This window comes from Castor canadensis, chromosome 11, assembly GCF_047511655.1.
Source record: "Castor canadensis chromosome 11, mCasCan1.hap1v2, whole genome shotgun sequence".
Classification (NCBI taxonomy): Eukaryota; Metazoa; Chordata; class Mammalia; order Rodentia; family Castoridae; genus Castor; species Castor canadensis.
The window spans coordinates 120,522,848-120,546,301 of record NC_133396.1 but is presented as its reverse complement, the minus strand read 5'-3'; the positions used below and the strand labels follow the sequence as shown (position 1 = coordinate 120,546,301).

General features: G+C 35.2%; 1 protein-coding gene and 1 non-coding gene across 15 annotated transcripts in view; one reads left to right on the top strand and one right to left on the bottom strand.

Moving 5' to 3' along the window:
• Positions 1 to 23,454, top strand: part of Rps6kc1 (ribosomal protein S6 kinase C1) — a 162,801-nt gene that overhangs the window by 20,332 nt on the left and 119,015 nt on the right. For 13 of the 14 annotated variants that reach the window (XM_074048356.1, XM_020185998.2, XM_074048351.1 and 10 more), the window contains exon 3: positions 7,662 to 7,782. In XM_074048356.1, coding sequence (XP_073904457.1) covers positions 7,662 to 7,782 — 121 coding nt within the window. Of the gene's footprint in view, positions 1 to 7,661; positions 7,783 to 20,723; positions 21,283 to 23,454 lie in introns of those variants that run through there. The other variant, XM_074048353.1, reaches the window with a different exon arrangement.
• Positions 2,465 to 2,571, bottom strand: LOC141414319 (U6 spliceosomal RNA). Its single transcript, XR_012439379.1, has one exon. It is a non-coding gene; the product is annotated as a U6 spliceosomal RNA (small nuclear RNA).

Here is a 23,454-nt window from a genome sequence, read left to right as displayed (position 1 = left end):
ATCATGAGCCAAAATAAATCTTTCCTTACTTAAGTCAGATGTTTTGGTCACAGCAATGAAAAGCTAACTAATATACCATCCACATTTCTAATAGTCCTCCCTTTTGCTTTTCATGGTCTTCCCCTCATCTAAGATTCCACATAGGAGAGAAAAACTTGATAGTTGTCTTTGTGAGACTGGCTTATTTCATTTAACATAATCTTTAGTTCCATTTATTTTCCTCCAAAGACATAATTTCGTTCTTTTTTAGGGCAGAATAAAACTCTGTATGCATCATATTTTCCTTATTCATTCATCCACTGATGGGCACCTAGGCTGATTCCATAAACTGGCTATTATGAATAGCATAGCAATAAACACGGGTGTGCAAGTATCTTTATTGTAAGCTGACTTTGGTCCTTTTGGCTATATATCTGGAAGTGGTGTAGCTGGATCATATGGAAGTTCTATTTTTAATTTTTTGAGGAACTGCTATACTGATTTCCACAGTGTGGGACTAATTTATATTCCTGCTAGCTGTGGTCCTTTGTCCCTGCATCCACACCAACATTTGTTGTTTCTTGCTTTCTTGATGATAGCTATTCTGACTGGGATGAAATAGAATCTCAATGTGGTTTTGATTTCCACTTGCCTGATGGCTAAAGATGGACATTTTTCCATGTATTTATTGGTCATTTGTACTTCTTCCTTTGAAAATTGTTCAGTTCATTTGCTCATTTATTGGTTGGATTATTTGCTCTTTTGGTGTTTAACTTTTTGAATTCTTTATAAAGTCTTGATATTAATTTTCTGTTAGATGAATAGCTGGCAAAGATTTTCTTCTATTCTGTAGGTTGCTACTTCATTCTGTCTATTGTTTTGCTGTGTAGACAGTTTTTAGTTTGATGGAATCCCATTAGTCAATAATTGCTATTATTTCCTGAACTATTGGACCCTATTAGAAAGTCATTGCTTATGCCTAGATCTTCAAGTATTTCTTCTACATTTTCCTTACTAGTTTCAAAGTTTTGGTTCTTACATTAATGTCTTTGATATTGAGAGATAGAGATCTAGTTTCAGTCTCTTATCTGAGGATCTGCAGTTTTCATAGCACCAGTTGTTAAAAGATCTCTCTTTTTTTTTCAATGTGTATCTTTGGCATCTTTGCCAAAAATCAGATGACTGTATCTAGTATGGGCTTGTTTCTGAATTTTCTTTTGAATCCATTGCTCTACATGTCTCTTTTTGTGCTAGCTACCGTGTTGTTTTTGTTACCATGACTCTGTAGTAAAATTTGAAGTTATACTACAAATTGCTCAGGATTTTCTTGGCTATTTGGAATCTTTGTATTTCTATATGAAATTTAGATTTTTTTTTGTTTCTGTGAGGAATGTCTTTGAAATTTTGATGGAGATTTCATTCAAGTTGTATATTGCTTTTGGTATTGCTTTGTAGATCAGTTGCCACTATCTAAATCCCTTTCTTTTTAGTTCCAAGTCCCTTGTTTCTTCAGTGCTGCCAAAGTGCATGTCCAACTTCTGATTTTTGGTTGACTTACGTATATATATATATATATTATTTTTTTGGCGGTACTGGAGTTTGAACTCTGGGCCTCATGCTTGCTAGGCAGGTGCTCTACCACTTGAGCCACTTCGCCAACCCTTTTTGTGTTGGGTGTTTTTGGGATAAGGTCTTGTGAACTATTTTGCCCCAGTTGGCTTTGAACCTGATCCTCTTGATCTCTGCTTCCTGAGTAGCCAGGATTACAGGTGTGAATCACAGCTCTGGGCTTTTCTTTAATGGGAGACTATTACTGTTTGAATCTCACTGCTTACATTTTCTCTATCCTCTTGTTTCTTGATTTTGGTTGGTTATATGTGTCTAGAAACTTACCCATTTCTCTAGGTTTTCCAATGTATTTGAGTCTGATTTTTCAAAATATTAACTAACGATTCTCTGGAATTCAGTGTTATCTATTGTAAGGTCCCCCTTTTTATCTCTAATTTTATTAGTTTGAGTTTTCTCTTTCCTTTGATTAGTTTGGTTAAGAGTTTGTCAATCTTGTTTATATTTTCAAAGAACCAACTCTGTTTCATTGATTTTTTTTTTGTATTTCATTAATTTCAGCTAAGATCTTTATTATTTCTTTCTACTAACTTTGGCTTTGACTTCTTTCTTGCTTTTCTGAGACCTTGAGGTACATCATTAGTTTGTTGACTTAAGATTTTTCTATGAGAAGTTCATAGCTGTAAAATTCCCTCTTAGAATTGCCTTTGTTGTATCCCACAGATTTTGGTAAGTGGTGTCTTTGTTTTCATTTGTTTCTATAGGTTTTTAATTTCCCTTTGATTTCTTCAATGACCCATTGATTGTTCACAGTGTATCATTCAGTCCCTATGTTTGCTTATTTTCTGTTGTTTCTTATGCTGTTGATTTCTAGTTTTATTCCATTGTGATCTGATAAAATACATTATTTCAGTTTTTTTTAACTATGGAATGCTTCATGAATTTTCATGTCATCCTTGCACAGGGGCCATGCTGATCTTCTCTGTATCGTTCCAATAGTTGCCCATTTAGTGTATATGCTGCCAAAGTGAGCACTAAGTTTTTTTTAATGACTTGTTTTATGGACTAAAATGTGATTCATTTTGGAGAAAGTTCCATGGACTGCTGAGAACAATACTTATTCCAAAGCTGTTGGATGGAATATATTGTAGATAGTTGTTAAGTCCATTTGTTTTATTGTGCAAAAAAAGTTTATTTGCTAATTTTTTGTTTGGATTATCTATCATCTGTTAATGAGAGTGTGGTATTGAAATCTTTCATTATTATTTGTATTTGGACCTATCTGACCCTTTATGTCCAGTGTGTTGTTTAACAAAATTGGGTGTACTTGTTCAGTGCATATGTATTCATGATGGTTGTATCTTCTTGTTGGATTGTTCCCTTTATTAGTATATAGTGACTTTTTTTTTTTTTTTGAGGTTTGAACTAAGGGCCTACACCTTGAGCTACTCCTGTAGCCCTTTTCTTTCTTTCTTTCATTGTGATGGGTTTTTTCAAGATTGGGTCTTGTGAATTATTTGCCCAGGCTGGCTTCGAGCTGTGATCTTCCTGAGTAACTAGGATTACAGGTGTGAGCCACCAGCACCTGGCTATATTGACCTTCTTTATCTCATCTAATTTTGGTTTGAACTCTAAACTCTACAGCTAGAAATAGCTTTAAGATATTAGGGTGTCACAAAAGAGACTACACAATTTAGAAGTCAATAGGCAAGGCAAAATTTACTTCTGCAGAAGGGTGTGCACCCAACAAAGAGTCTGGGAAGCAAGCACGTTGGGCGGAAAATCTGCTCGGGTTTTATCTCTAAAGCAGTGCTGCTTCTCACCTGGATTGGGCAGGTTTTGGGTTCACGGTCTATGTGGATGCCTAATTGGAAAGGGGACAGGTTTCGAGAGGGGTTTTGGAGACAAAGAAGTTTAAAAGTTTAGGGAAGCAATAAGTGTTTTAGGTTATCAGCTCTGGAACCAGGGCATCTAGTGGAAACAGGAATTTGTCTGGCTAAGAAAAACAACCCTTTGTTTTTAATAGAAATTTTGATCAGATTAAGCAAGTGAATGTATGGGAATCGAGTTAGTGAGGCTAACATTTGTAACAGTAGTGGTTACTGATTAAATCCTTTGACCGAAAAGACCCAACCTAAGGTGATTTTTACATGTACTTTTGTCAGAAATGAAGACAGCTATTGTTTTTATTTTCTTGTGGTGCTGGGGATTGAACTCAGGGCCTCGCACATGCTAGGCAAGTGCTCTACTACTGGGCTATATATTCTTAGCCCTTGCTTCTTTTTGGATTCCAATTGCATGGTTTATCATTTAATGAACCTTTCACTTTTAGTCCATGTGTGTCTTTGCCAGTGCACTGTGTTTCTTGCAGATAACAACAGTTGCATCTTGTGTTTTGATCCAATTAGCTGGTCTGCATCTTTTACTTGAAGAGTTAATGCAAGTTACATTTAGGACTGTTTTTGAGAGGAATGTTTTTTCTGGTTGATTCAGTACTGTGTGTTCTTTTTCTTGCTCCCATATTAATCTTAGGGGTTTACTAAGTTGAACATGTTTGGTTTTTTTCCTAGTCTTCAATTGTTCATTTTTTCCTTTTGTGAAATTTTTTCTCTCCCTAGCTCTTGTGTTTGTGACAGTTTCTTCTTTTACCTCTGTATAAGATTTCTTCAAGTATCTTTTGTGATGCTGGCTTAGTGGTCATGAATAACTTTATTTTGTAATTATCTTGAAAAGTCTTTATTTCTCCACCAATTTGAAAGGGTAACTTTCTGGATATAGTAACCTTGGTTGGCAGTTATTTACCCTTGGGCTTGAAATATATATCATTCCATGTTTTTCTGGCTTTGAGGGTTTCTGTTAAGCGTTTTGATGTAATGACTTATTTGCTTTTGTAAGTAAGTTGGCATTTTTCTCTTTCAGCTTTCAATATTCTTTCTTAATTTTGTAATCTTAACCTTTTTGACTATAATGTGATATAGAGAGTTGTTTTTCTGATCATGTCTATACGGGGTTCTAAATGTCTTCTGTATGTCCTTATCTTTCCCTAGTTTTGGGAAATTGTTTGCAGTAATTTCATTGAATAGGTTTTCTGTGCCTTTACTTTGTGTGTTACTTAGTACTACTTAGGTTTGGTCTCTTGATCATGTTCCAGAGATGTTGAAAGTTGTAATCGTCATTTTTTTTTGTTTTGTCTGAATATTTTAATTCTTCAACCTGATGTTCTTGCTTCTGCCTGATCTAGTCTGTTGGTGTATTTTAAAAATTTGATTTATTTAATTCTTCATTTCCAACATTTCTTTTTTTTTTCAGACTCTAAATTTCCTTGCTGAATTTATCTTTGTTGCTGAATTTGTCATCCAGTTTTTGAATTAACTTCTTTACTTTATTCATCTGTTTTTTGAATCCTCTTGAGGTCATTGATCATTTTAAAAACTAGACTCTTGAATTCTTTGGTAACTCAGCCATTTCAATATCTCTGGATTCGGTTATTGAGGAGTTATGAACTTTTGGAGGAATCATACTGCCTGTTTTTCATATTTCTTGTGTTTTTATCTTGTATTATGACATGTGCATCTGGATATCTCTTTCACTTTTTTAATGGGGTTCATCTTAGTGGGCTTCCTTCTCTTAGGATTATGACCCCCACTATGACTCAAATGAGAGAAAGCAGATAGCAGTAACAGATACAATAAAAAAAAAAATCAGATGTTTAAATGTAGTTAAAAAAAATTGGAAGTATTAGCTACATTCCCAATAAGGTTAGGAAAGAAAGGAACTAGGATACTTACAAAGTAGAAGTTAATGATGAATTAGTACCATGAAGGGGGAATGGGAAAATGAAAATAGGAGTGATATAGGAAAGGGAGAAAAAGTATATGGGATGAAGGTATAAGAAATAAAATGAGGGAAAACATGATAAAATGAGAAAGCTGTCAAACAAAACACCACTCAGTATTTCTTCCTTGCTGAGGACAATGAGGGTGGAGATCCTTCACCCCGCCCTAACCCCTCTCCCAGCTTATTGTTTTGTAGCTTACTTGATGTTAGGGGGTAGAGGGCTATTGAGCCCTGAAATATTGGACACTGAAGTTGACACAGACCAGAAAGGGCTATTTGCAGGCTTCCTGCTGGAGCATACTCTTGGGCAGTTGCTGAGCTGAATTCCTTTCAGTGGTTTTCTGTTTGTAGGCCTGCCAGTGCAGTGAGTGTAGTGTCCTCCCTCTAACTGTTCTGACCATCTGAGCCTGAGGACCCCCTGGTTGGATGCCCTCTTGCACCAGAGGTGTTCAGACAGTGTGGGTTTGGCATAGGAAATTCCTGAGAGCTACTTCTTTCCACCAAATGTCTCTTGCCATCTGAGAGGACATAAAGCAGTCAGACTGAAGCAGTCTATGCTGTTGGGACAAGGCACAGGGTGCTGACTGATCCTGTGTGTCCTGATCATACAGCTGTTTGTCGTAGCAACCCACTTGTATTTATATACACTGGTCTCTTTCCTCTTCCTTTGAGTTTGGGCTGAAGCTCCCTCAATGTAATCACCCCTGGATTCCTTCTATGATTTGGCTCACACTCCCCACCTAAGTAGATCTGTTTCTTGAAGATGAGTCCAAGTCACAACCAGTTTCCTGGGCCCATATAGATTCTCAGGGTGGTGGGTCACTTAGCCAATATGAAGGGGAGGCCTTTGGGTTTTGGCGATATAAAAATGCAGAGTCTTCTGCTCTCCTCAATGGAAAGGGTTGACTGTAAGACCTCTCCTGAGATGATTCCTCACTGTAGTACCAGTGAGCAAGCTAGGTGCCCCTTCTCTGGCTCTAACTGCTGCATGGGTTGAAAGTATCCTGGCTTAAACTGTGTTTCATGGAGCACCAGCTTGTGCACCTGTGTGGCTTTCTCTTTTGTTTACAGCCCCACTGGGGTGGGGGTTGTCTCCCACTTCCCCATGGTTTTGCGTAGTACCCTGTATTAAGGTCTGTTGTTTCTTTTACAAATCTAAAGTTCAATATTTTTGGATTTCATTTGGTTCCTAACTGTCCACTGTTCCACTGTTTATTTTTGCCCTTCCTTGCTTTTCCATGCCACTCCTAGCACTAATGCACCTGATATTTTGTTTCACATTTGTGGAGATGCAAGGAACTGCTGGGTGTCTCTAATCTTCTGTCTTCTCAAATTCCCTTAAGAATCCTTAAATCACATCTGATTATCTGCCTGGCCTGCTATTTGGTCCCTAGCATTGCATATGCTATATATTCCATCTATTATATCTATTCCATATATATGGAAACACTTAGTATTTGTTAGAAGTGAGGTGATTGGTTTTCAGAGGAAAGGTATTTAATATTCAGTTTCCCCTTGTTTTGTGGAGCTTGAAGGGCTGGCTGACTTGATTCAATGACATGAAGGTCATGTGTCAAATCCTTTCTTTTTACAAAGTGATTTTTTTCCCCCTAATTTGAGTAAGGTTAAGTAATTCAAACAATTGAAGTAAACTATGTCTTTGTTATCTAATCTAAATGACTGTTAATTGTTTTTGAAATACACTAGTTTTAGTGATGTTCTGATCGTTATTTACCTTGTCTCTGGAAATCTCATAAATTAGTTTAAGTAAATGGAGACTTACGAAAAAAGTTACGAAGTATAAAAGTCCATGTTAATTACTTGCAACATAGCCATTTCTTCTTCTTTTTTACTCAGATTATTTATCCTTTAAACAAATGTTGAGCATGTCCTTTGGTTTAACTTGCCTAAATTAGTTATTTTGTGTTTATAATCATGTTATCTTTGAGACATCTAACTCATTTCCAGGCCAATAGTAGTTGGTTTTTGAAGGGATTGACATTTTATATAATATGAACCTTGTTTGTATGGAATTGAATATTTTTCCAATATGGATAAAATAATACTTTTTATAAATGAAATTAAAACACTCAAACAGAAACTGTATATGAAGAATTGCTGCTTTATATTTTTAAAGCAAATACCACTTCATTCCAGATAGTTAACCTTATTTAGTTAACATATTTATGCTTTGCATGGTAATTTTGAGCACTTTAATGGAAAGATTATTTAGAACCTAAATGGTTTTGCTATGAAATACACATTTTTTTTCTCTTTAGATAATCGTTTGGAAGAGATATAGTGATTTTAAGAAACTGCACAAGGAACTATGGCAAATTCACAAAAACTTATTCCGACATTCAGAATTGTTCCCTCCATTTGCTAAAGGAATAGTGTTTGGTAAGTGATTATTTTGAAATTGTAATTTTAAAAAGGGATGATTAGCTAATTATGTGTGTATGCTGAATCCTGACATACTATACTCTAAGATAATTTATATTGTTCAGCAAGCACTTGAAGTTGTTTTTTATGTTTAGTATACTTTGTTTTACATGGAATACCTTTTCCTTTCATAAAACAGCAACTCAACTCCAACCAGACAAATAAAAAGAACTTTAGGAACCTAAGAAAGGATGTTCAGTTATTCTTATGTTCTGAAATTCTCTGATTTAAAAAAATGTATATGCTTATCTGACATTTTTCTGATAATATGGATTATTGTACTTTGAGTCATCTTGCATTTTTGAATTGATTCTCCAGGTATGTTATTGATTTACAGATTTTAGATTTCTGGAATTTCTGGTATCAGTTATATGAAAAAATATATGTGATAGGATTTTACTATATATTTGACATAGAAAATTTTTGGGAAATACCAAAAAAATTTAGATTTCTGGAATTTCTGGTATCAGTCAAATGAAAAAATATATGTGATAGGATTTTGCTATGTATTTGACATAGAAAATTTTTGGGAAATACCAAAAAAACACACGCAGATAGTGACAACAATAACAACCAAAAAGCACTCAGGGCTAAACATGATTGCATGTTAATATTTTGGATTATGTCTCACCAACCCTTCTTCAGTGAAGTTTGTATGTATACATGTTAATTAATTAAAATGTTATATTACATTATTGTTTTGTAAGTTGCTTTTTAAAAAAATATCAGTTTTTTTTTGGGGGGGGTGATCCTTTGCACATAAATAAAGTCTTATGCAACATGTTTTTAAAAGATAGCATGGTATGGATTTATCATGATTTACTTGCCAGTTAGTTCTTTGGATAAACATTTGTGTTGGTTTTAATTAGTTGAGGGTGTAGGTTTTTGGATCATACAGACCTAGAATTGAATTCTCCCTTTGTTCTTTATCATCTGTACAACTTTTTTCAAAGGACTGATACTTTCCGAGCCCCTCTTTCTTGCATTTAAAATGGACATAATAAGGATGTGCTGAATAGGTAATGTGTCTGAAGAGTTTGGCAGTGGCTGATGATGCTCAGGGCCCAGTACTGATAGTTGCTTTGTTTGTCATTAGTAGTGTTTTCACTTACTAGTAAACCTATTGTCTCTTAGATTTAAACTCACTCTGTTGTACTTCTTTTGTAATCCCAATCTCTTTTGCCAGCTTGTTTTCTATTAGCCTCTGGCAAAAAGGGGCATTAGAGTGAGACTGAAAGACTAGAGAGAGACTATTTCCTTCACGTTCCTGTCAGTGTGAACATCTTTACCTTGACAGTTGTCATTTGTTTCAGTAGAGCAGTTTATTTCCCTTTGTAGTTTTCTGTAACTTTGATAACCAGTCTCAGTACATCCTTTCAGTGACACTGTCCTGCATACTGCCTGCTGCAGTAGGCCCCAGCACCACAGTGCTCTCCTCCAAGACTCAATTTGAACTCTGACGACCCCTGCTAAGTGGATAACTTGTAATAATTTCACCTTCTACCCTTTATTTCACCACAATCACATATAGTAATTGTAGCTATTTTTCTTCATTTTTTTTGGAACAAGCAAAATTAATAAGAAAAATGAACTTCTATGTTTATATTAGGAAATCAGTTACACAAATACACAATCTAGTAGTCTGGTGGCTTGATAGTATTTCAAATTAAAACTCAGTAATTGAGTACTTAATTGAAAAAGATTAGAATTAGCCAAAGATTTTATAATTTGAAGCTTTATGTAATTAATTTTTAAAAATTAGGGTGAAATATGTATAATATAAAAATTTAATATCTAACCATTCGTAAATCCATGGGTCAGTTGTATTAAGCACATTCACATCTTACGCAGTTATCACCGTTACTTTTAGAAAGGGTTATCTTGCAAGACTGAAATTTTGTATCTATTAAACAATAATTCTTCATTTCCCCCAGCTAGTCCCTGGCAAGCACCCTCTGACTTCTGTCTTTCTAAATCTGATTAGTCTGTGTACTTCATATAAATGGAATTATAGTATCTGACCTTTTGTGACTGGCTTACACTTAGCATAATGTCTTCAGGATTTGTCCATGTTGTAGCATATGTCAGAATTTCTTTCCTTTTTAAGGCTGAAAAATACTCCATTGTATGTGTGTTTATATTTTGTTCATTCCTTCATCTGTTGATGGACACTTGGATTGCTTCTGTCTTTTGCCTATTGTGAATTTGTACTTGTATGTACAAATATCTGTTCAAGAACCTGGCTTTCAGTTCTCTTGGTTGTATACCCAGAAGTGTGATTACTGATTATATGGTAATTTTAATTGTTTGAGAAAATGCTGTGCTATTTTTGGTAGTGGCTGTAACATTTGGCATTCCCACCAACTATGTAAAGGGATTCCTGTTTCTCTACACCCTTGTCAACACTTGGGTACTTCCAGTACAGATTGAATATCCCTTATCTGAAATGCTTGGGATCAGAAGTCTTTCATATTTAGAGTTTTTCAGATTTTAGAATATTTGCATAGACTTTACCAGTTGAACATCCCTAATCTGAGGTCTAAAATGCTCCAAAAATCCTGACATGCCAAGCTCAAAGTTTTAGATTTTGCAGCATTTCAAATGTTCAATTAGGGATGTTCAATCTGTAGGTGCTTTTTGGAGCTACCTTTTGGTACCTTTTTTTTCCTTTTATTATTTTTTTTTTATTGTTGTGCTGGGTGGGGGTATACTGTGGCATTTGCGAAAGTTCTTACAATATATCAATTATATCCTTTTGACTCCTTTGTGTTCATTTTTGCCTTACCAATTTTCAAATACCTAGTTGACTGTTTATTTATTTTTTTAATGTTAAATATACCTGTTGGTGTGAGGTTGGTGGAGTGCCTGAAGTGGTAGAGTATCTGTATGAGGTCCTCAGTTCAAACCCCACTACCATAATAAAATAAAAATTTAAAAAAAAATCAGTGTGGCTTCTTGTTTTGTGACTGGTTCTTGACCAATAGAATATAAAATATTTCTTGTTTTTTTTTCTATAACACTACCATAAATGTTCTTATGTACATTTCATCCTATTTTTTACAGTTTCTGCAATTGAATTGTAGAATAAACATATATTCTACATTTTTCAAAGTAGACAATTTTTTCTTATTATAGATGGTGTATTCATATAACTCTGATAAAGAAAAATATTTAAAAAGCAAATAGAAATTTAACCTTATCACTGTTCCTAGATAAGATAATATTTTGGCATATTAGTCTACATTGTGTATGTATGGTACATTTTTGCACATATTGAGTAGGTATGTGCCTCTTCACTTGTCTATACATATAAACCTCAAAAATGTAATCTTGCTACATAGGATTTTGTGACCTCTTTTTACATAACAGTATAGTAGAGTTGTCTTTTCATGTCTGTAAAAGGATCTGTACATTAGTAATTCTAATAGATAAATAGGTTCCAGAGATAAGGTATCTTTTTTATTTATTTATTTTTATATTATTCATATGTGCATACAATGCTTGGGTCATTTCTCCCCCCTGCCCCCAACCCCTCCCTTACCATCCACCCTGCCCCCTCCCTCTCACCCCTACCCCCTTGATACCCGGCAGAAATTACTTTGCCCTGAGATAAGGTTTCTTGAACTATTTGCCTGGACTGGCTTCGAACTGTGATCCTCCTAATCTCTGCCTTCTGAGTAGCTAGGATTATAGATGTGAGCCACTGGCACAGGGCTAGGTTCAAGTTTTTGTATGTACCATAATTTATTAGCTCATCTTTTACTGATATATTATTTTCACTTTGCTGTCATAACACTATAGTTAATATTGATATCTATATATTGCTGTGCAATGTGTAGTTATTTAATTAGGATAAATTCCTGGGAGCAGAATTAATCAAGCAGCATGTATATTTTTGTGATTTTTGATATATATTTTCTTACTGTTTTTAAATAATGATAGCATCAGCATCCTTTTACATTGAAATAACTTAAAGCAGCATAGGTATATAGCTAAGAAAAATGAAAAACTAAACAAAACAAAAGTAGTATAGAAGAATGTATAATAAAAATGATAGTTGCATTTTTTATCTGTCTTCCCAACCATTTTACTTTTAGAGATAAGTGAATTTTAATCCTTCCTGTTTTTTTTTCTTTTTTTATTGTGACCTAGGCTGGCCTTGAACTTGCAGTCTTCCTGCCTCAACCTTCTTAGTGCTGGAATAATAGGCATGAGCCACCATACCTGGCTTTTCATTTTTAAACTGCTTATTTCCATATTTGTAATGGCAACATTTTACCAATTTTTCTTAATTTAACAAGTTTGGATGTATCTGTTGACATGCTTCTTTGATGGGTAAATACTTAGCTTACTTACTTTATTCTCCTGTACTATTATGTACTTAGTTTCTCTGTTGACTAGACCTCTACATTTCTTGTTTCTTAATTAAGGATAGGGCTGGCAGAGTGGCTTAAGTGGTAGAGCACCTGCCTAGCAAGCACAAGGCCCTGAATTCAAGCCCTGTACTGAAAAAGAAAAAAAAAAACATAATTAAGGATAACATCCTTTGTTTTTGGAAGAACATTTTAATAACATTTTTGTCTTTCCTTCAGCCTGTTCTGCTCTTTTTACTGTATAATTTTTGAAATCTGTGCTCATATTTTAACTTTCAGTTCAAAAATAATAATTAATGATTTTCAAAGTTAGAGTTTAATAGACATATAAATATGAGTATGCAAATATTGATTAGTCAGGTAGTGTACTACAATTACATATTTTTTCTCAATGTTTAATGGTGCCAATTACTGTGCCAACATAAGAAAAATGTTTTAAGTATTTTTTTCTTATACCATATCATTAAATCAAATCATGTCACATTTTAGTTTATTAAATAGTTGGGCTATGGCTTTTGTGGTAGCCAGCCTCCAAGATGGTCACCTGCAATTCTTATTTCCTGGTATTCACATCTTTGTTTTATCTTGTCCACTGTCTCAGATTGTACCAGGGTTGGTCATGATCAATAGCAAAAGTGATAGCATGTCATTTCTCAGATTTGGTTACAAAAGACTGTTGGTTTCTCCCTTGTGGATTGGTAAGTCTCAGTCTCTCTCTATCTCTCTCTCCCTCCATAATTTTACTTCTTTCTACACACACACACACACACACACACACACACACAGTCTCTCTCTATCTCTCTCTCCCTCCATAATTTTACTTCTTTCTACACACACACACACACACACACACACACACACACACACACACACACACACACACCCCACACACATAATTTTACTTCTTTCTCCTCTATTTTTGTTCCTTTTATTTCTTTCTCTTGCTTTATTGCTCTAGCTAAGAATTTAAGCACTATATTGAGTAGAGTAGAGAGAGAAACTCTTGTCTTGTCCTTGACTTTAGAGAAAATATTTTCAGTTTTTCCCCACTTAGTATGATGTTGGCTATCAGCTGATCATATCTAGCCTTTATTGTTTTGAAGTGTGTTCCTTCTATTCCTAGACTGTTCAGGGCTTTTATCATGAAGGGATTGAATTTTGTCAAAGACTTTTTCTACATCTATTGGATGATCATATGAACAATAGCATTTTTGAAGAATACATTCTCTCCATTTCCTCTGTCCTTTTCAGAGTATCACACCTGAGACACATGTCCATCTACCCCTCATTGGTGGTACAAATTTGTGTTACTCTGTCTAGGTGTTGTCCAACTTTTCCACTGTGTTTTCTGTGGCTACCATAAAAAATTACCACAAATTCATGGCTTAAAATGTCAGAAGTTTATTGTCTTACAGTCCTAGATGCCAGAAATCTGAAGTTGGTATTGCTGGGCTGAAATTAAGTTTTCGGTCAGGCCATGCTGCTTCCAGAGGCTTGGGGGAGAGGGATGGGGGGGAAGAAGTTGTACCTTGCCTCTTTCACATTTGAGCTTCTGCTTGCCTTGAATCATTATTTCAATCTTGGAAGCCCTCATCTTCAAGCTTCTTTCTGCTGTTTTTTCATATTGCCCTCTCTATGAAATATCTCTCTGCTGCTCTTACAAGGACATTTATAATGGCATTTTGTACCCACGCTGGTAATCCAGGATAATCTCCCCAGCTCAAGATCTGCAGGTTTTTTTTTTTTCCAAATAACATGACATTTGCAGATTCCAGAGATTAGGACCTGGTTAACTTTGGGGAGATCCTTTTCAGATTACTATACACTACTTGTATTTTTCTTTTCCTTTCTTGCAGTCAGCAAGAAACTTTTAAGGACATGACAATATCTTGCTCTTCTACAAAATTACCTCTTGGATTCAGCATCTGTTGATGATGCTTTCTTGAAACAGTGTTTATATGATGGTTACAAAATGATGATTTTTCTAATTTTAACACCCCCTCTATGTTTTATAGGACCTCTCTTCTTCCTTTGCATATCTATTTAGCTATAATCTTTATATCTATGTACCTATCTTTGCATCTAGGTATCTGTACCTTCATATATAACTGTACACTGTGTACTGGTATTTATGTGTCTGTGCATTGTATTTGTGAATCTGCCCATCTATCCTTTAATAATTTGGCCTCATACACCATGTTTTCCTCTGGTAGTTTAGAATTCACTAATGTGCTTAATTATTTTGATGTTCAAATTTTATCATCTTTATCCAGCTTTTTAAAAAAGCTGCTTCTGTGTCCTTGTAGCTTGCTCCTATCATAGTTTTCTTTTTTGTTTCAATACTTTCTAGTTTTAGGCATAATAAGACGTTCAATGCTTACCTTGAATTTATTCTGCTCCATGTCATTTCTTGTTGCTTTTTTGTGAGGAATGGTGTTAGAGACTCTGTCAGTTATTAATTTATTGTATTTTAACTTCAGATCTGTCCTTATTGCCTGGTTGAACCTCGTTTTCCAGATGTAGGAAGTAGGGACACTGTAAGAAGTAGGGTTTTGATATATTTCTGTTCTTTTCGCTCTGTGTGACTAATGGTTTGTGGGGGATACTTAGTGGTACTCATCCTCTTCCAGATTTATTGTTGATTCCTTCCAGCTCCTCCCTCCCTTCCATTCCTGGGTCTTCTGGCATCTCAGCAGTTTGTTTTGTACGAACTTTGACCTTCCTACTGTAGATCATCTGTGGTGTAGGCACCCTAGCGCACCGCTCTCATCCAGTGGTTATAGTCACACTGTCTTCATTGAGATCTGAATGCCAGTGGATAGGACGTGCAACTTCCAAACATTTCCTTTGGTTTTTTCCCCCCCTCAACCCAGGAAGTCCTTAGAGTTCTATTTTATTCTTTATTAATTAATCATGTGTAAATAGTTAGGACTTTTTAAATAAAATGTTCCCTTTTGCTGAGTGGATTCCATTTTCTTGATGGACTCTGCCTGGTACAGAGACAATGTCTGGACAGTAGGTATTCTCATTGCAACGTGTGCTTCCAAGCTCTTTCGGCAGCTGGGGTTAGGAAACATGCATCTTTGTGCATAGCTGTACAATATATACATATGTACACACTTCCACTCACACATGTGCATATGTACATGTGTATTGGTACTGAGTTTTGAGCTCAGTGCTTCACACTTGTTAGGCAAGGGCTCTACCACTTGAGCCACTCTGCCAGCCCTAACCCTGGATATTCTTTAGAGTCTCTCTTCACCTTTCTTGTTACTCTGCTGTGAAGGTACAATTCTGTAATAAACCTTCCCTGTTTAGATTACTGAGGCAAGTATGATGTTCATTGAGTACTGCAGTCCTGCCTGCTGTCTAAAGAAATCCACAGTCCATGTAATTCCTCCTAAATCAAGCAGAACATCAGTAGTGTTCTTTGCCATTGCAATTACTCTCTCTTTTAACCACCATTTTGTTGCTACTGTGCCCACCAAGCACAGTGACATGCCAAAACTGTGTTATTAAAAGTGTCTTCTGTGATGATTTCAGTCCAACTATCAGTTACCTGGAAGTTGTAGGGCACATTTAATTAAGAAACATTAGAAAAAAATGGCACTGGGAATATGATGACTCCAAAGGCTCTGTCCTTTAAGGTACTTAAGGTCGTGTGGTTGAAGCAGTGAGCACCTCATTCCTGAAGTGAGAAGGGAAGTTCTTTAGGTTATGGTGGCCTCCTTATCAAGTTGTTGTTTATGGTATTGGAGATTGAACCCAAGGCCTTGCACATCATATGTTCTTCCACTGAGCTACACCACTGACTCCACTGTCAAGTTTTTAAGACTGTGGCACTCTAATTTTGAAGGTATACATAATATCAAGAAGACACCAGTCTAAGGAGTTTTAAGAGTCATGCTTCTATACCTACACCAAAAGTTTTTTTTTTTCCTAAAAGTAAGAAACGTCCCCCATGCTTTTTTTTGCCTTTCTCTCTGATTCCTTGTCAAGACCCTGAATAGTAAGATTTCGAGACTGCTTCAGTCTTTTATGAATGTATCTTCAGCTTTTAGGACCATGCCTGATCTGTAAGTGCTTAAAAAATAAGTTAAACAAGATTTAGAAGTTATAAATGATGTTATTGACAAGTCAATCCCAAGGTCAAAATTGAAATGATTATATATAGTGTATACTCCATAGGAAGAGTATAAATTTGCATATTTGTCATAGCATAGTTTAAAATAACCTTTTCCTAACAGTTCTGTTGTTAGTGAATTTTCTTGTACATCAATTCTTGTGTATGTAGGGGATGCTTATCAATGGTTATTAACTACTTTGGTCTCAGAAACTATACACAAAAATTATTTGAAGACGTCAAAGAACTATTTATATGAATTATAGCTATTATTTATCATTCTAGAAATTAAAGAAATAAAAATAATATTCTATATGTTCATGTAATTTTTTATGAAATATGACTCTTAGCACAGAAAAAACAGAAGAAGAGTAGTATTTGCAGTTTTAGAAATCTCTAATTTCTGCCTTAAAATATTGCTGAAGTTGAGTGAGGTGATGCATGTTTGTTGTTCCTACTACTTGAGAGGTAGAAGTGAGAGGATTGCTTGAGTCAAGGATATTTTGAAGCAACGTAGTGATACCTCATCTCAAAAAAAAAAAAAGACAAATTGTCAATCTATTTCTGCATTCATCTGTTGTGATATGTTGTTTTTAGGTTGAAGAATATGATGAAAATTTTGGGTCATATAGGTGATGCCTTTAGAAGGGAGGAATATTTTCCTGTCTTTTTCAGATAACTGAAGGTACTCTCCCTTGATAAACCCAAAACTTTATTAGTGGTAATTTCTTAAAGGCAAGTTGCATTGGATAATATGAAGCCCTGTGAGTACTTTTTATTTTACTTTGTTACATTAAATCTGTTGGTCTATGTTAGGTTTGAATGGATCTTTTACCTGTGCTTGAGTTTATAACATCATGCATTGGCTAATTGAAAAATATTAGTTTGTGCACTGTTTGAAAAATGGTGAAGGTGGGAGGAGAGTACAGGAATATATTGGAGAGGATATACTTGTTCACAGTACCAAAGTATACTGTATGCATCTATGGAATTATCAAAATGAAACTGCCTTGTATGATAATTCAAAAAGAAAAAATATATTGGCTTGGGGCTGGCTTATAGCTCAGTGGTAAGCTTGTGCTTAGGTGTGTGCAAGGCCCTGGGTTTTTTTTTTTTTTAATTCATATGTGCATACAATGTTTGGGTCATTTCTCCCCCCTTCCTCCCACCCTCTCCCTTACCCACCCCCTCAAAAAAAAAAAAAACCCTCGCTTCCAGGCAGAAACTATTTTGCCCTTATCTCTAATTTTGTTGAAGAGAGAGTATAAGCAATAATAGGAAGGACCAAGGGTTTTTGCTAGTTGAGATAAGGATAGCTATACAGGGAGTTGACTCTCATTGCTTTCCTGTACATGTGTGTTACCTTCTAAGTTAATTCTTCTCGAACTAACCTTTTCTGTAGTTCCTGGTCCCCTTCTATTGGCCTCAGTTGCTTTAAAGTATCTGCTTTAGTTTCTCTGTGTTGAGGGCAACAAATGCTATCTAGTTTTTTGGGTGTCTTACCTATGCTCATACCTTCCTTGTGTGTTCTCGCTTTATCATGTCATCAAAGTCCAATCCCCTTGTTGTGTTTAAGGCCCTGGGTTTGATCCCCAGTACCAACACACACACATGAAAAGACTGTTCTTAAGGATGTCAGTCTTCTCAGTGAAAAGTATGGTTATTTGAGTTTTACAGATCTTGCAGATGTTGACTCATTTCATTGTACAATGTCAAACCTTTTTATGTTGTTACAGATCTCTAAAGAAAATGTTTTACATAGTGGGAAGCTATCAAGCTCACATTGACTTGAAACCTTGAATTTTACTACTGACAACAATGCTGTTGGTTTTCCTTGAAGTGTTAGGCTCACTTTTTAAATTGTTTTTCGAGGAAATTTCTAGCAAATATCCAAGTTGGAATAATTATAGTTTGTTCTGTTTTACACAATTTTGAAAAGAAATGTTCTCAAGGGTCAGGATTTAATAAAGTTAATACTTTTTACTATTTTATCCAGGACCTTCTTAAGTGAAATTGGCATTAAAATTTTTTAAATATGATTGAGTGGCAGTTAAGTGAGTGAGTTTGGTGCTGTTGCTTTGATTCATGCTAAGAGGTCAGCAGTTTGGCTGCCATTGCTTTTAGACCATCAGTGCAGATGTCAAGGCAGTGAAAAAAATGCAGCTGCTGCCTAAGTATTATTATGAAAATGGATTTGACCTTGTTGACCTAAAAGGCCCATAGCCTTGTTGTCTAGACACCTTGTTGTCTATGGACCTTTGAGAACATGCACACATATACCACATACAAGTACACATACATGTGTACACACACACACACCTCTTATACACACACATTCACACAGAATTTGTCAAAGAAAATTGAAAATAAAATGAATATTTCTTCATATATGAGTATATAAATATGCCATGATTTATCCATTAACAGAATTCTGCAGCTGTTTGAGATGGCTGGCATAGAAAGATTTCCAAAATATATTTTTAAGTTAAGAAAACAAATGTGGCTGAGGTGGTAAAGTGCCTGCCTCATAAGCGAAGGCCCTGAGTCAAACTCTACCAAACGGCAGCAGCAGCAACAACAAACAAGAAATCAAATGTTACACAACAATATGTTTATGTAAGATCTCATTTATATGTACTTAGACCACATGTTTGTGTGAAGATGTACCTGCAAACATTTGTATAGTGTTTAGTGGGAGGAGCAGTAATTTTAGTTTTTATCTTGTACTTTCTAGGCTGTGGGATTTAACTGCACACATACATCTCTTTTTTAGTGGTACTGGGGTTTGAACTCAGGGCCTTGTGCTTGCTAGGCAGGTGCTCTACCACTTGAGTCATGCTTCCAGCCCACATAAATACATCTTTAACTTCAATATTGGAAGATACACACCTTGGTTTATTAAACAGTAAGCTTATCATTGGATAGAAGGGAGTGGCTTCTAAATAAGTTGAGGTTCTTAGCTCTTACTGACTGTTGCTAATGGGTTATCTTCAACTCATCTTCACATGTTTCCATATTATAAATTTGAAGTTTTTTATTAATCCTACTAAGTAAACAATTCATCTTCTTCAATTAATGGTACAGTCTACTGTAATACTTGATAACTGTAGTGAACTCTGCAGGCAGCCTCTGTGGTTGTGCGATGAGCATTGTTGGTGAATCATCCATCTCTTTAGCTCTTCTCACATACTCAGTGAGTAAACCTCAGCAGCACAGGAGTCTTACTGTAATTTACATAATCACCAGAGGTAAAGGTACTAGTTTGGTAGTGTAAGTGAAAAGAACATACCTTTTGCAGTCAGATTTAGGCCCAAATCTTCTATTGTTTATTAGCCGTATGGTTTTACACAAATAAATATACAAGTCTAGTTATCTAATGGTAAGCTAGTAATACTTAAGGTTTTGTGGATTATACTTTTAGTGTGTCTAAGCTCATGCTTGACACATATCATCTATCATTAGCTGTTGTCAAGTTGGTCAGTTAGTTTTCCATTTCCTCTACTGTTCCATCCTCTCTTGCATCTCCTTCTTTAGTTTTATACTGGGGCACTGTGTGGATCTGGTTAATTTTTTATACTTATAGATGCTTCTGCTTCTAGAAAATTCTCCATGTTTCCTGTAGACTGAGTTATTCTCACCTCTCATCAATATAGCACTTAACTCATTTTGTTTTTCTCTATTTTTTTTTTCTTTTTGCAGTACTACAGCTTGAACTCAGGCCTATACCTTGAGTCACTCCCCCAGCCCTTTTTTGTGAAGGGTTTTTTCGAGATAGGGTCTCCTGAACTATTTGCCTGGGCTGTCTTCGAATTGTAATCCTCCTGGTCTCTACTTCCTGAGTAGCTAGAATTATAGGTGTAAGCCACCAGTGCCCAGGTTCTAATTTTTTAAATTTGTAAAACTTTCAAATTTACAGAAAAGAATGCTAAGAATTGTATAGTGAATACCTATATACGTTTTCTTCAAGTTCAGTTATTGTTAACATTTTGCTACATTTTCTATATTTCTCTGTGTGTTCCTGATTTTTTTCCTGGATTATTTCAGAATAAGTTAGCGATATGGTGACATTTCACAACTACTTCCCATATTTTCCTGTGACCACAATACCATCATACCTGTGACAATTTAACATTCATAAATAATCGTATGAAGTGGTCTATATTTAACCTTCCCCACTTGTCCTATGAATGTCCTTTTCAACTTTTATTTTTTTGATTTGCAGTCATGGCTGGTTTGGTTTGTCTCTTTAATATAATATAGAGTAGTCCTTACACATTATTATTATTATTTATTATTATTATTGTTTGTCTTTCACAACAAAAAGAATGTAAGGCAGTTGTTTGGCAGCTTAGGCAAGTGCTCTACTCCTGAACTACACCCTTAGCCCATGACTTTTTTTTTTTTTTTTTTTTTGGTGGTACTGATGTTTGAACTCAGGATCACCTTGAGTCACTCCACCAGCCCTCTTTTTTTTTGATGTTTTTTTCAAGATAGGGTTTCATGAACTATTTGCCTAGGCTGGCTTCAAACCACGATCCTCTTGAGTAGCTAGGATTATAGGTGTGAGCTACCAGAGCTTGGTAATGCTGACATTTTTTAAGAGTGTAAGGGCGGTTGTTTTGGAAGGTTTCAAAATCTGGATCTGTTTTCTCATGATACAATCATTGTTTTTTGTTTGTTTTGCTGTGTTTATTATCACACTATGATTTCCTGTGAGAAAGAGACAAGCAGCTCTTAACAGAGCTAAGAACTGGCCTGAAGCTGTCTGCCAATTAAAGTTCTTTGAGTTTGCGTGACATCCACAACTAGGCTGTGTTGTTTCACAGAATGCAAACAGTAGATAAGTCACTTCATGTTCTTGGAGCAAGACAAACAAGAGCACTGTGCAGTGATGCCTACAAATATGTCGAAACAGGAACGTTCAAGTCACAGAAATGATCAAACCTATCTTCATCCTGTCTGGTATGATGACTACTGATGGTTTTTTTTGAATAAATTATAGCCTTTGTCATGCTTTATTCTTCCTGTTTCATAATAACACATATTAAGAATTATAGATTCATAGAATTAGAAAGAATTCATAGAATCGTAGAATTACCTCTCTTCCTGACAACATCCAGTCCTGTGCAAAACTTCACATTTGAACCTTTCCCCCAGGAATACCTAGCACAAGCCCAAATTCTGTAACACTCTGTTGGTGCAGTGTCTCAGGGGTTCCAGTGGTGGGCAGTCTGTATGATTCTTGCAGGGTGTCAGAATCTACCTTGCTTAACTAGAGGTATGTTATAGTTAACTAGAGGCTGTTTGGCTGCAGAGAATTCACACCTGAGAATCTTGGCCTCTCTTCCTTCTCTGTGAATGAATTTTGGATACAGTTAAGAATCATCAGGATCAGGCTTTTCTGGCTAATTTCTTACTGGTCTAGGATAAATTTTAGTTCCATATAGTTTTAGATCATTGATTGCAATTTAAAAAGTCATAAACCATTTCTGAATAATAAAAATATGGAGAAAATTGCAAAGACAGCTTATAAATCAAAGGCTTTTATTTCCACTGGTTAACCAGCTTAGTTAACCAGCTTTTAATAAACAAATCATTGTTGAGTAATTTGGGGTGGGGGAGTAATTTATATGTATTGTGCATAAATCGTATACATGATATAAACCTTCCTGGCAGGAAAAAACCTTCCTAGGAAAAATTGGTTTATGTGTTTTGTCTTTACCTATAATTTTTCTACCCTGCTCACAGGGAAATAAAGATTGGCATTGCAAATGGAAATTTGAAGTAGCAATGAGAAAACACCTGTTTTTGATTTCTCATATATTATTGCTGCTTTTAGATTGTATTAAAGGATAAACAACCAGTGAATAGGGTATTGTCTATCCCTAGGATAGCTATTAAATATTGCTACCTAAAAAAATTAAAAAATTAGGAAGTTTTTTTTAATGTATTAGGGCTAGTAGTTGCTGCATTAAAATTCTTTGTTTAGCTACCAGTACTATTTTGTTATTCTGAAATATCTTAGGAACAAAGAAGAAACATATTCTTTCATCCTATTCTGATGATAGAATTCAATGTAATTGAACCTTTTAAGGAATAAGCCATTATTTTGTGTTGTTCTGCACTTTGAAAAAATGTTTTAATTTATCTCTGCTGTCTTAAGTTTAGTGGAATGGAATGCATAGATCACTAGAAAATACAATAAAGATGAGATTTTGACATGTATTAACATTACTTAAGTGTTTTAGTCTAGTTTAATGGGGAGGTAAGATTAGTCATATCAAGAGTAAAGTCCTCCCCATTTTTATGTATTTGTTTCATATAGAAATAAAATCTTTTCAGGATATCATTAACTAATAAGTTTTCCATTAAAATTTTTGACATGTTGTTAATATATTTAAAGATATTAGATGATCTTATGGGTTAAATTATAAAAATGTGTACATTTTCTGTGTTTTTGTTTCCAGATTATAGCTGTCTCAAAATTACTAATATTAATTCACAGGCCCTGAAATCAACTGTTTTTATAAGGATAAATGTGTTGGACTATAATCATAAGCACAGGTTCATATTTATTTAGGCAACAGAAGGAATAATGAACATTTTACCTATTTATCTACCAGATTTTTCCCAAGATTGAATAATTACTGCTCACATACTGGACAATTGGAAGTTTGTTTCCAGATATTGATAGGGCAGAGGTGTGGCTCAAGCAGTAGTGTGCCTGCTTTGCAAGCATGAAGACTGAGTTCAAAACCTAGTTTCATCAAAAGCAAGCAAACAAACAAAAAACCCAAACAGATATTATTGATAGATTAGCTAGTAGCATCATTTACAATACATTATCATTGGGAGAACTGAGTTTTATTTAATTGTGAAATATGAACTGAAAACCAGTAACAAGCCAGATTTCTCATAGTGGATTATATTAGGTGTGGTTACTTGTGGCAACATTTAAAATATGATAGAAGGCAGTTTCCTTCTCATGGCCAAAGGTCTAGAGGCAGCTTCTACATGGAAGCCCTATACAGATAGGAATCCCAGCTCCTCATATATTGCTCTGCCATTTTTAACCTTCCATTTCATGTTCCTCCTTGGAAGGAGAAAGGGACAAGGAAGAAAAGCAGGGCAGAG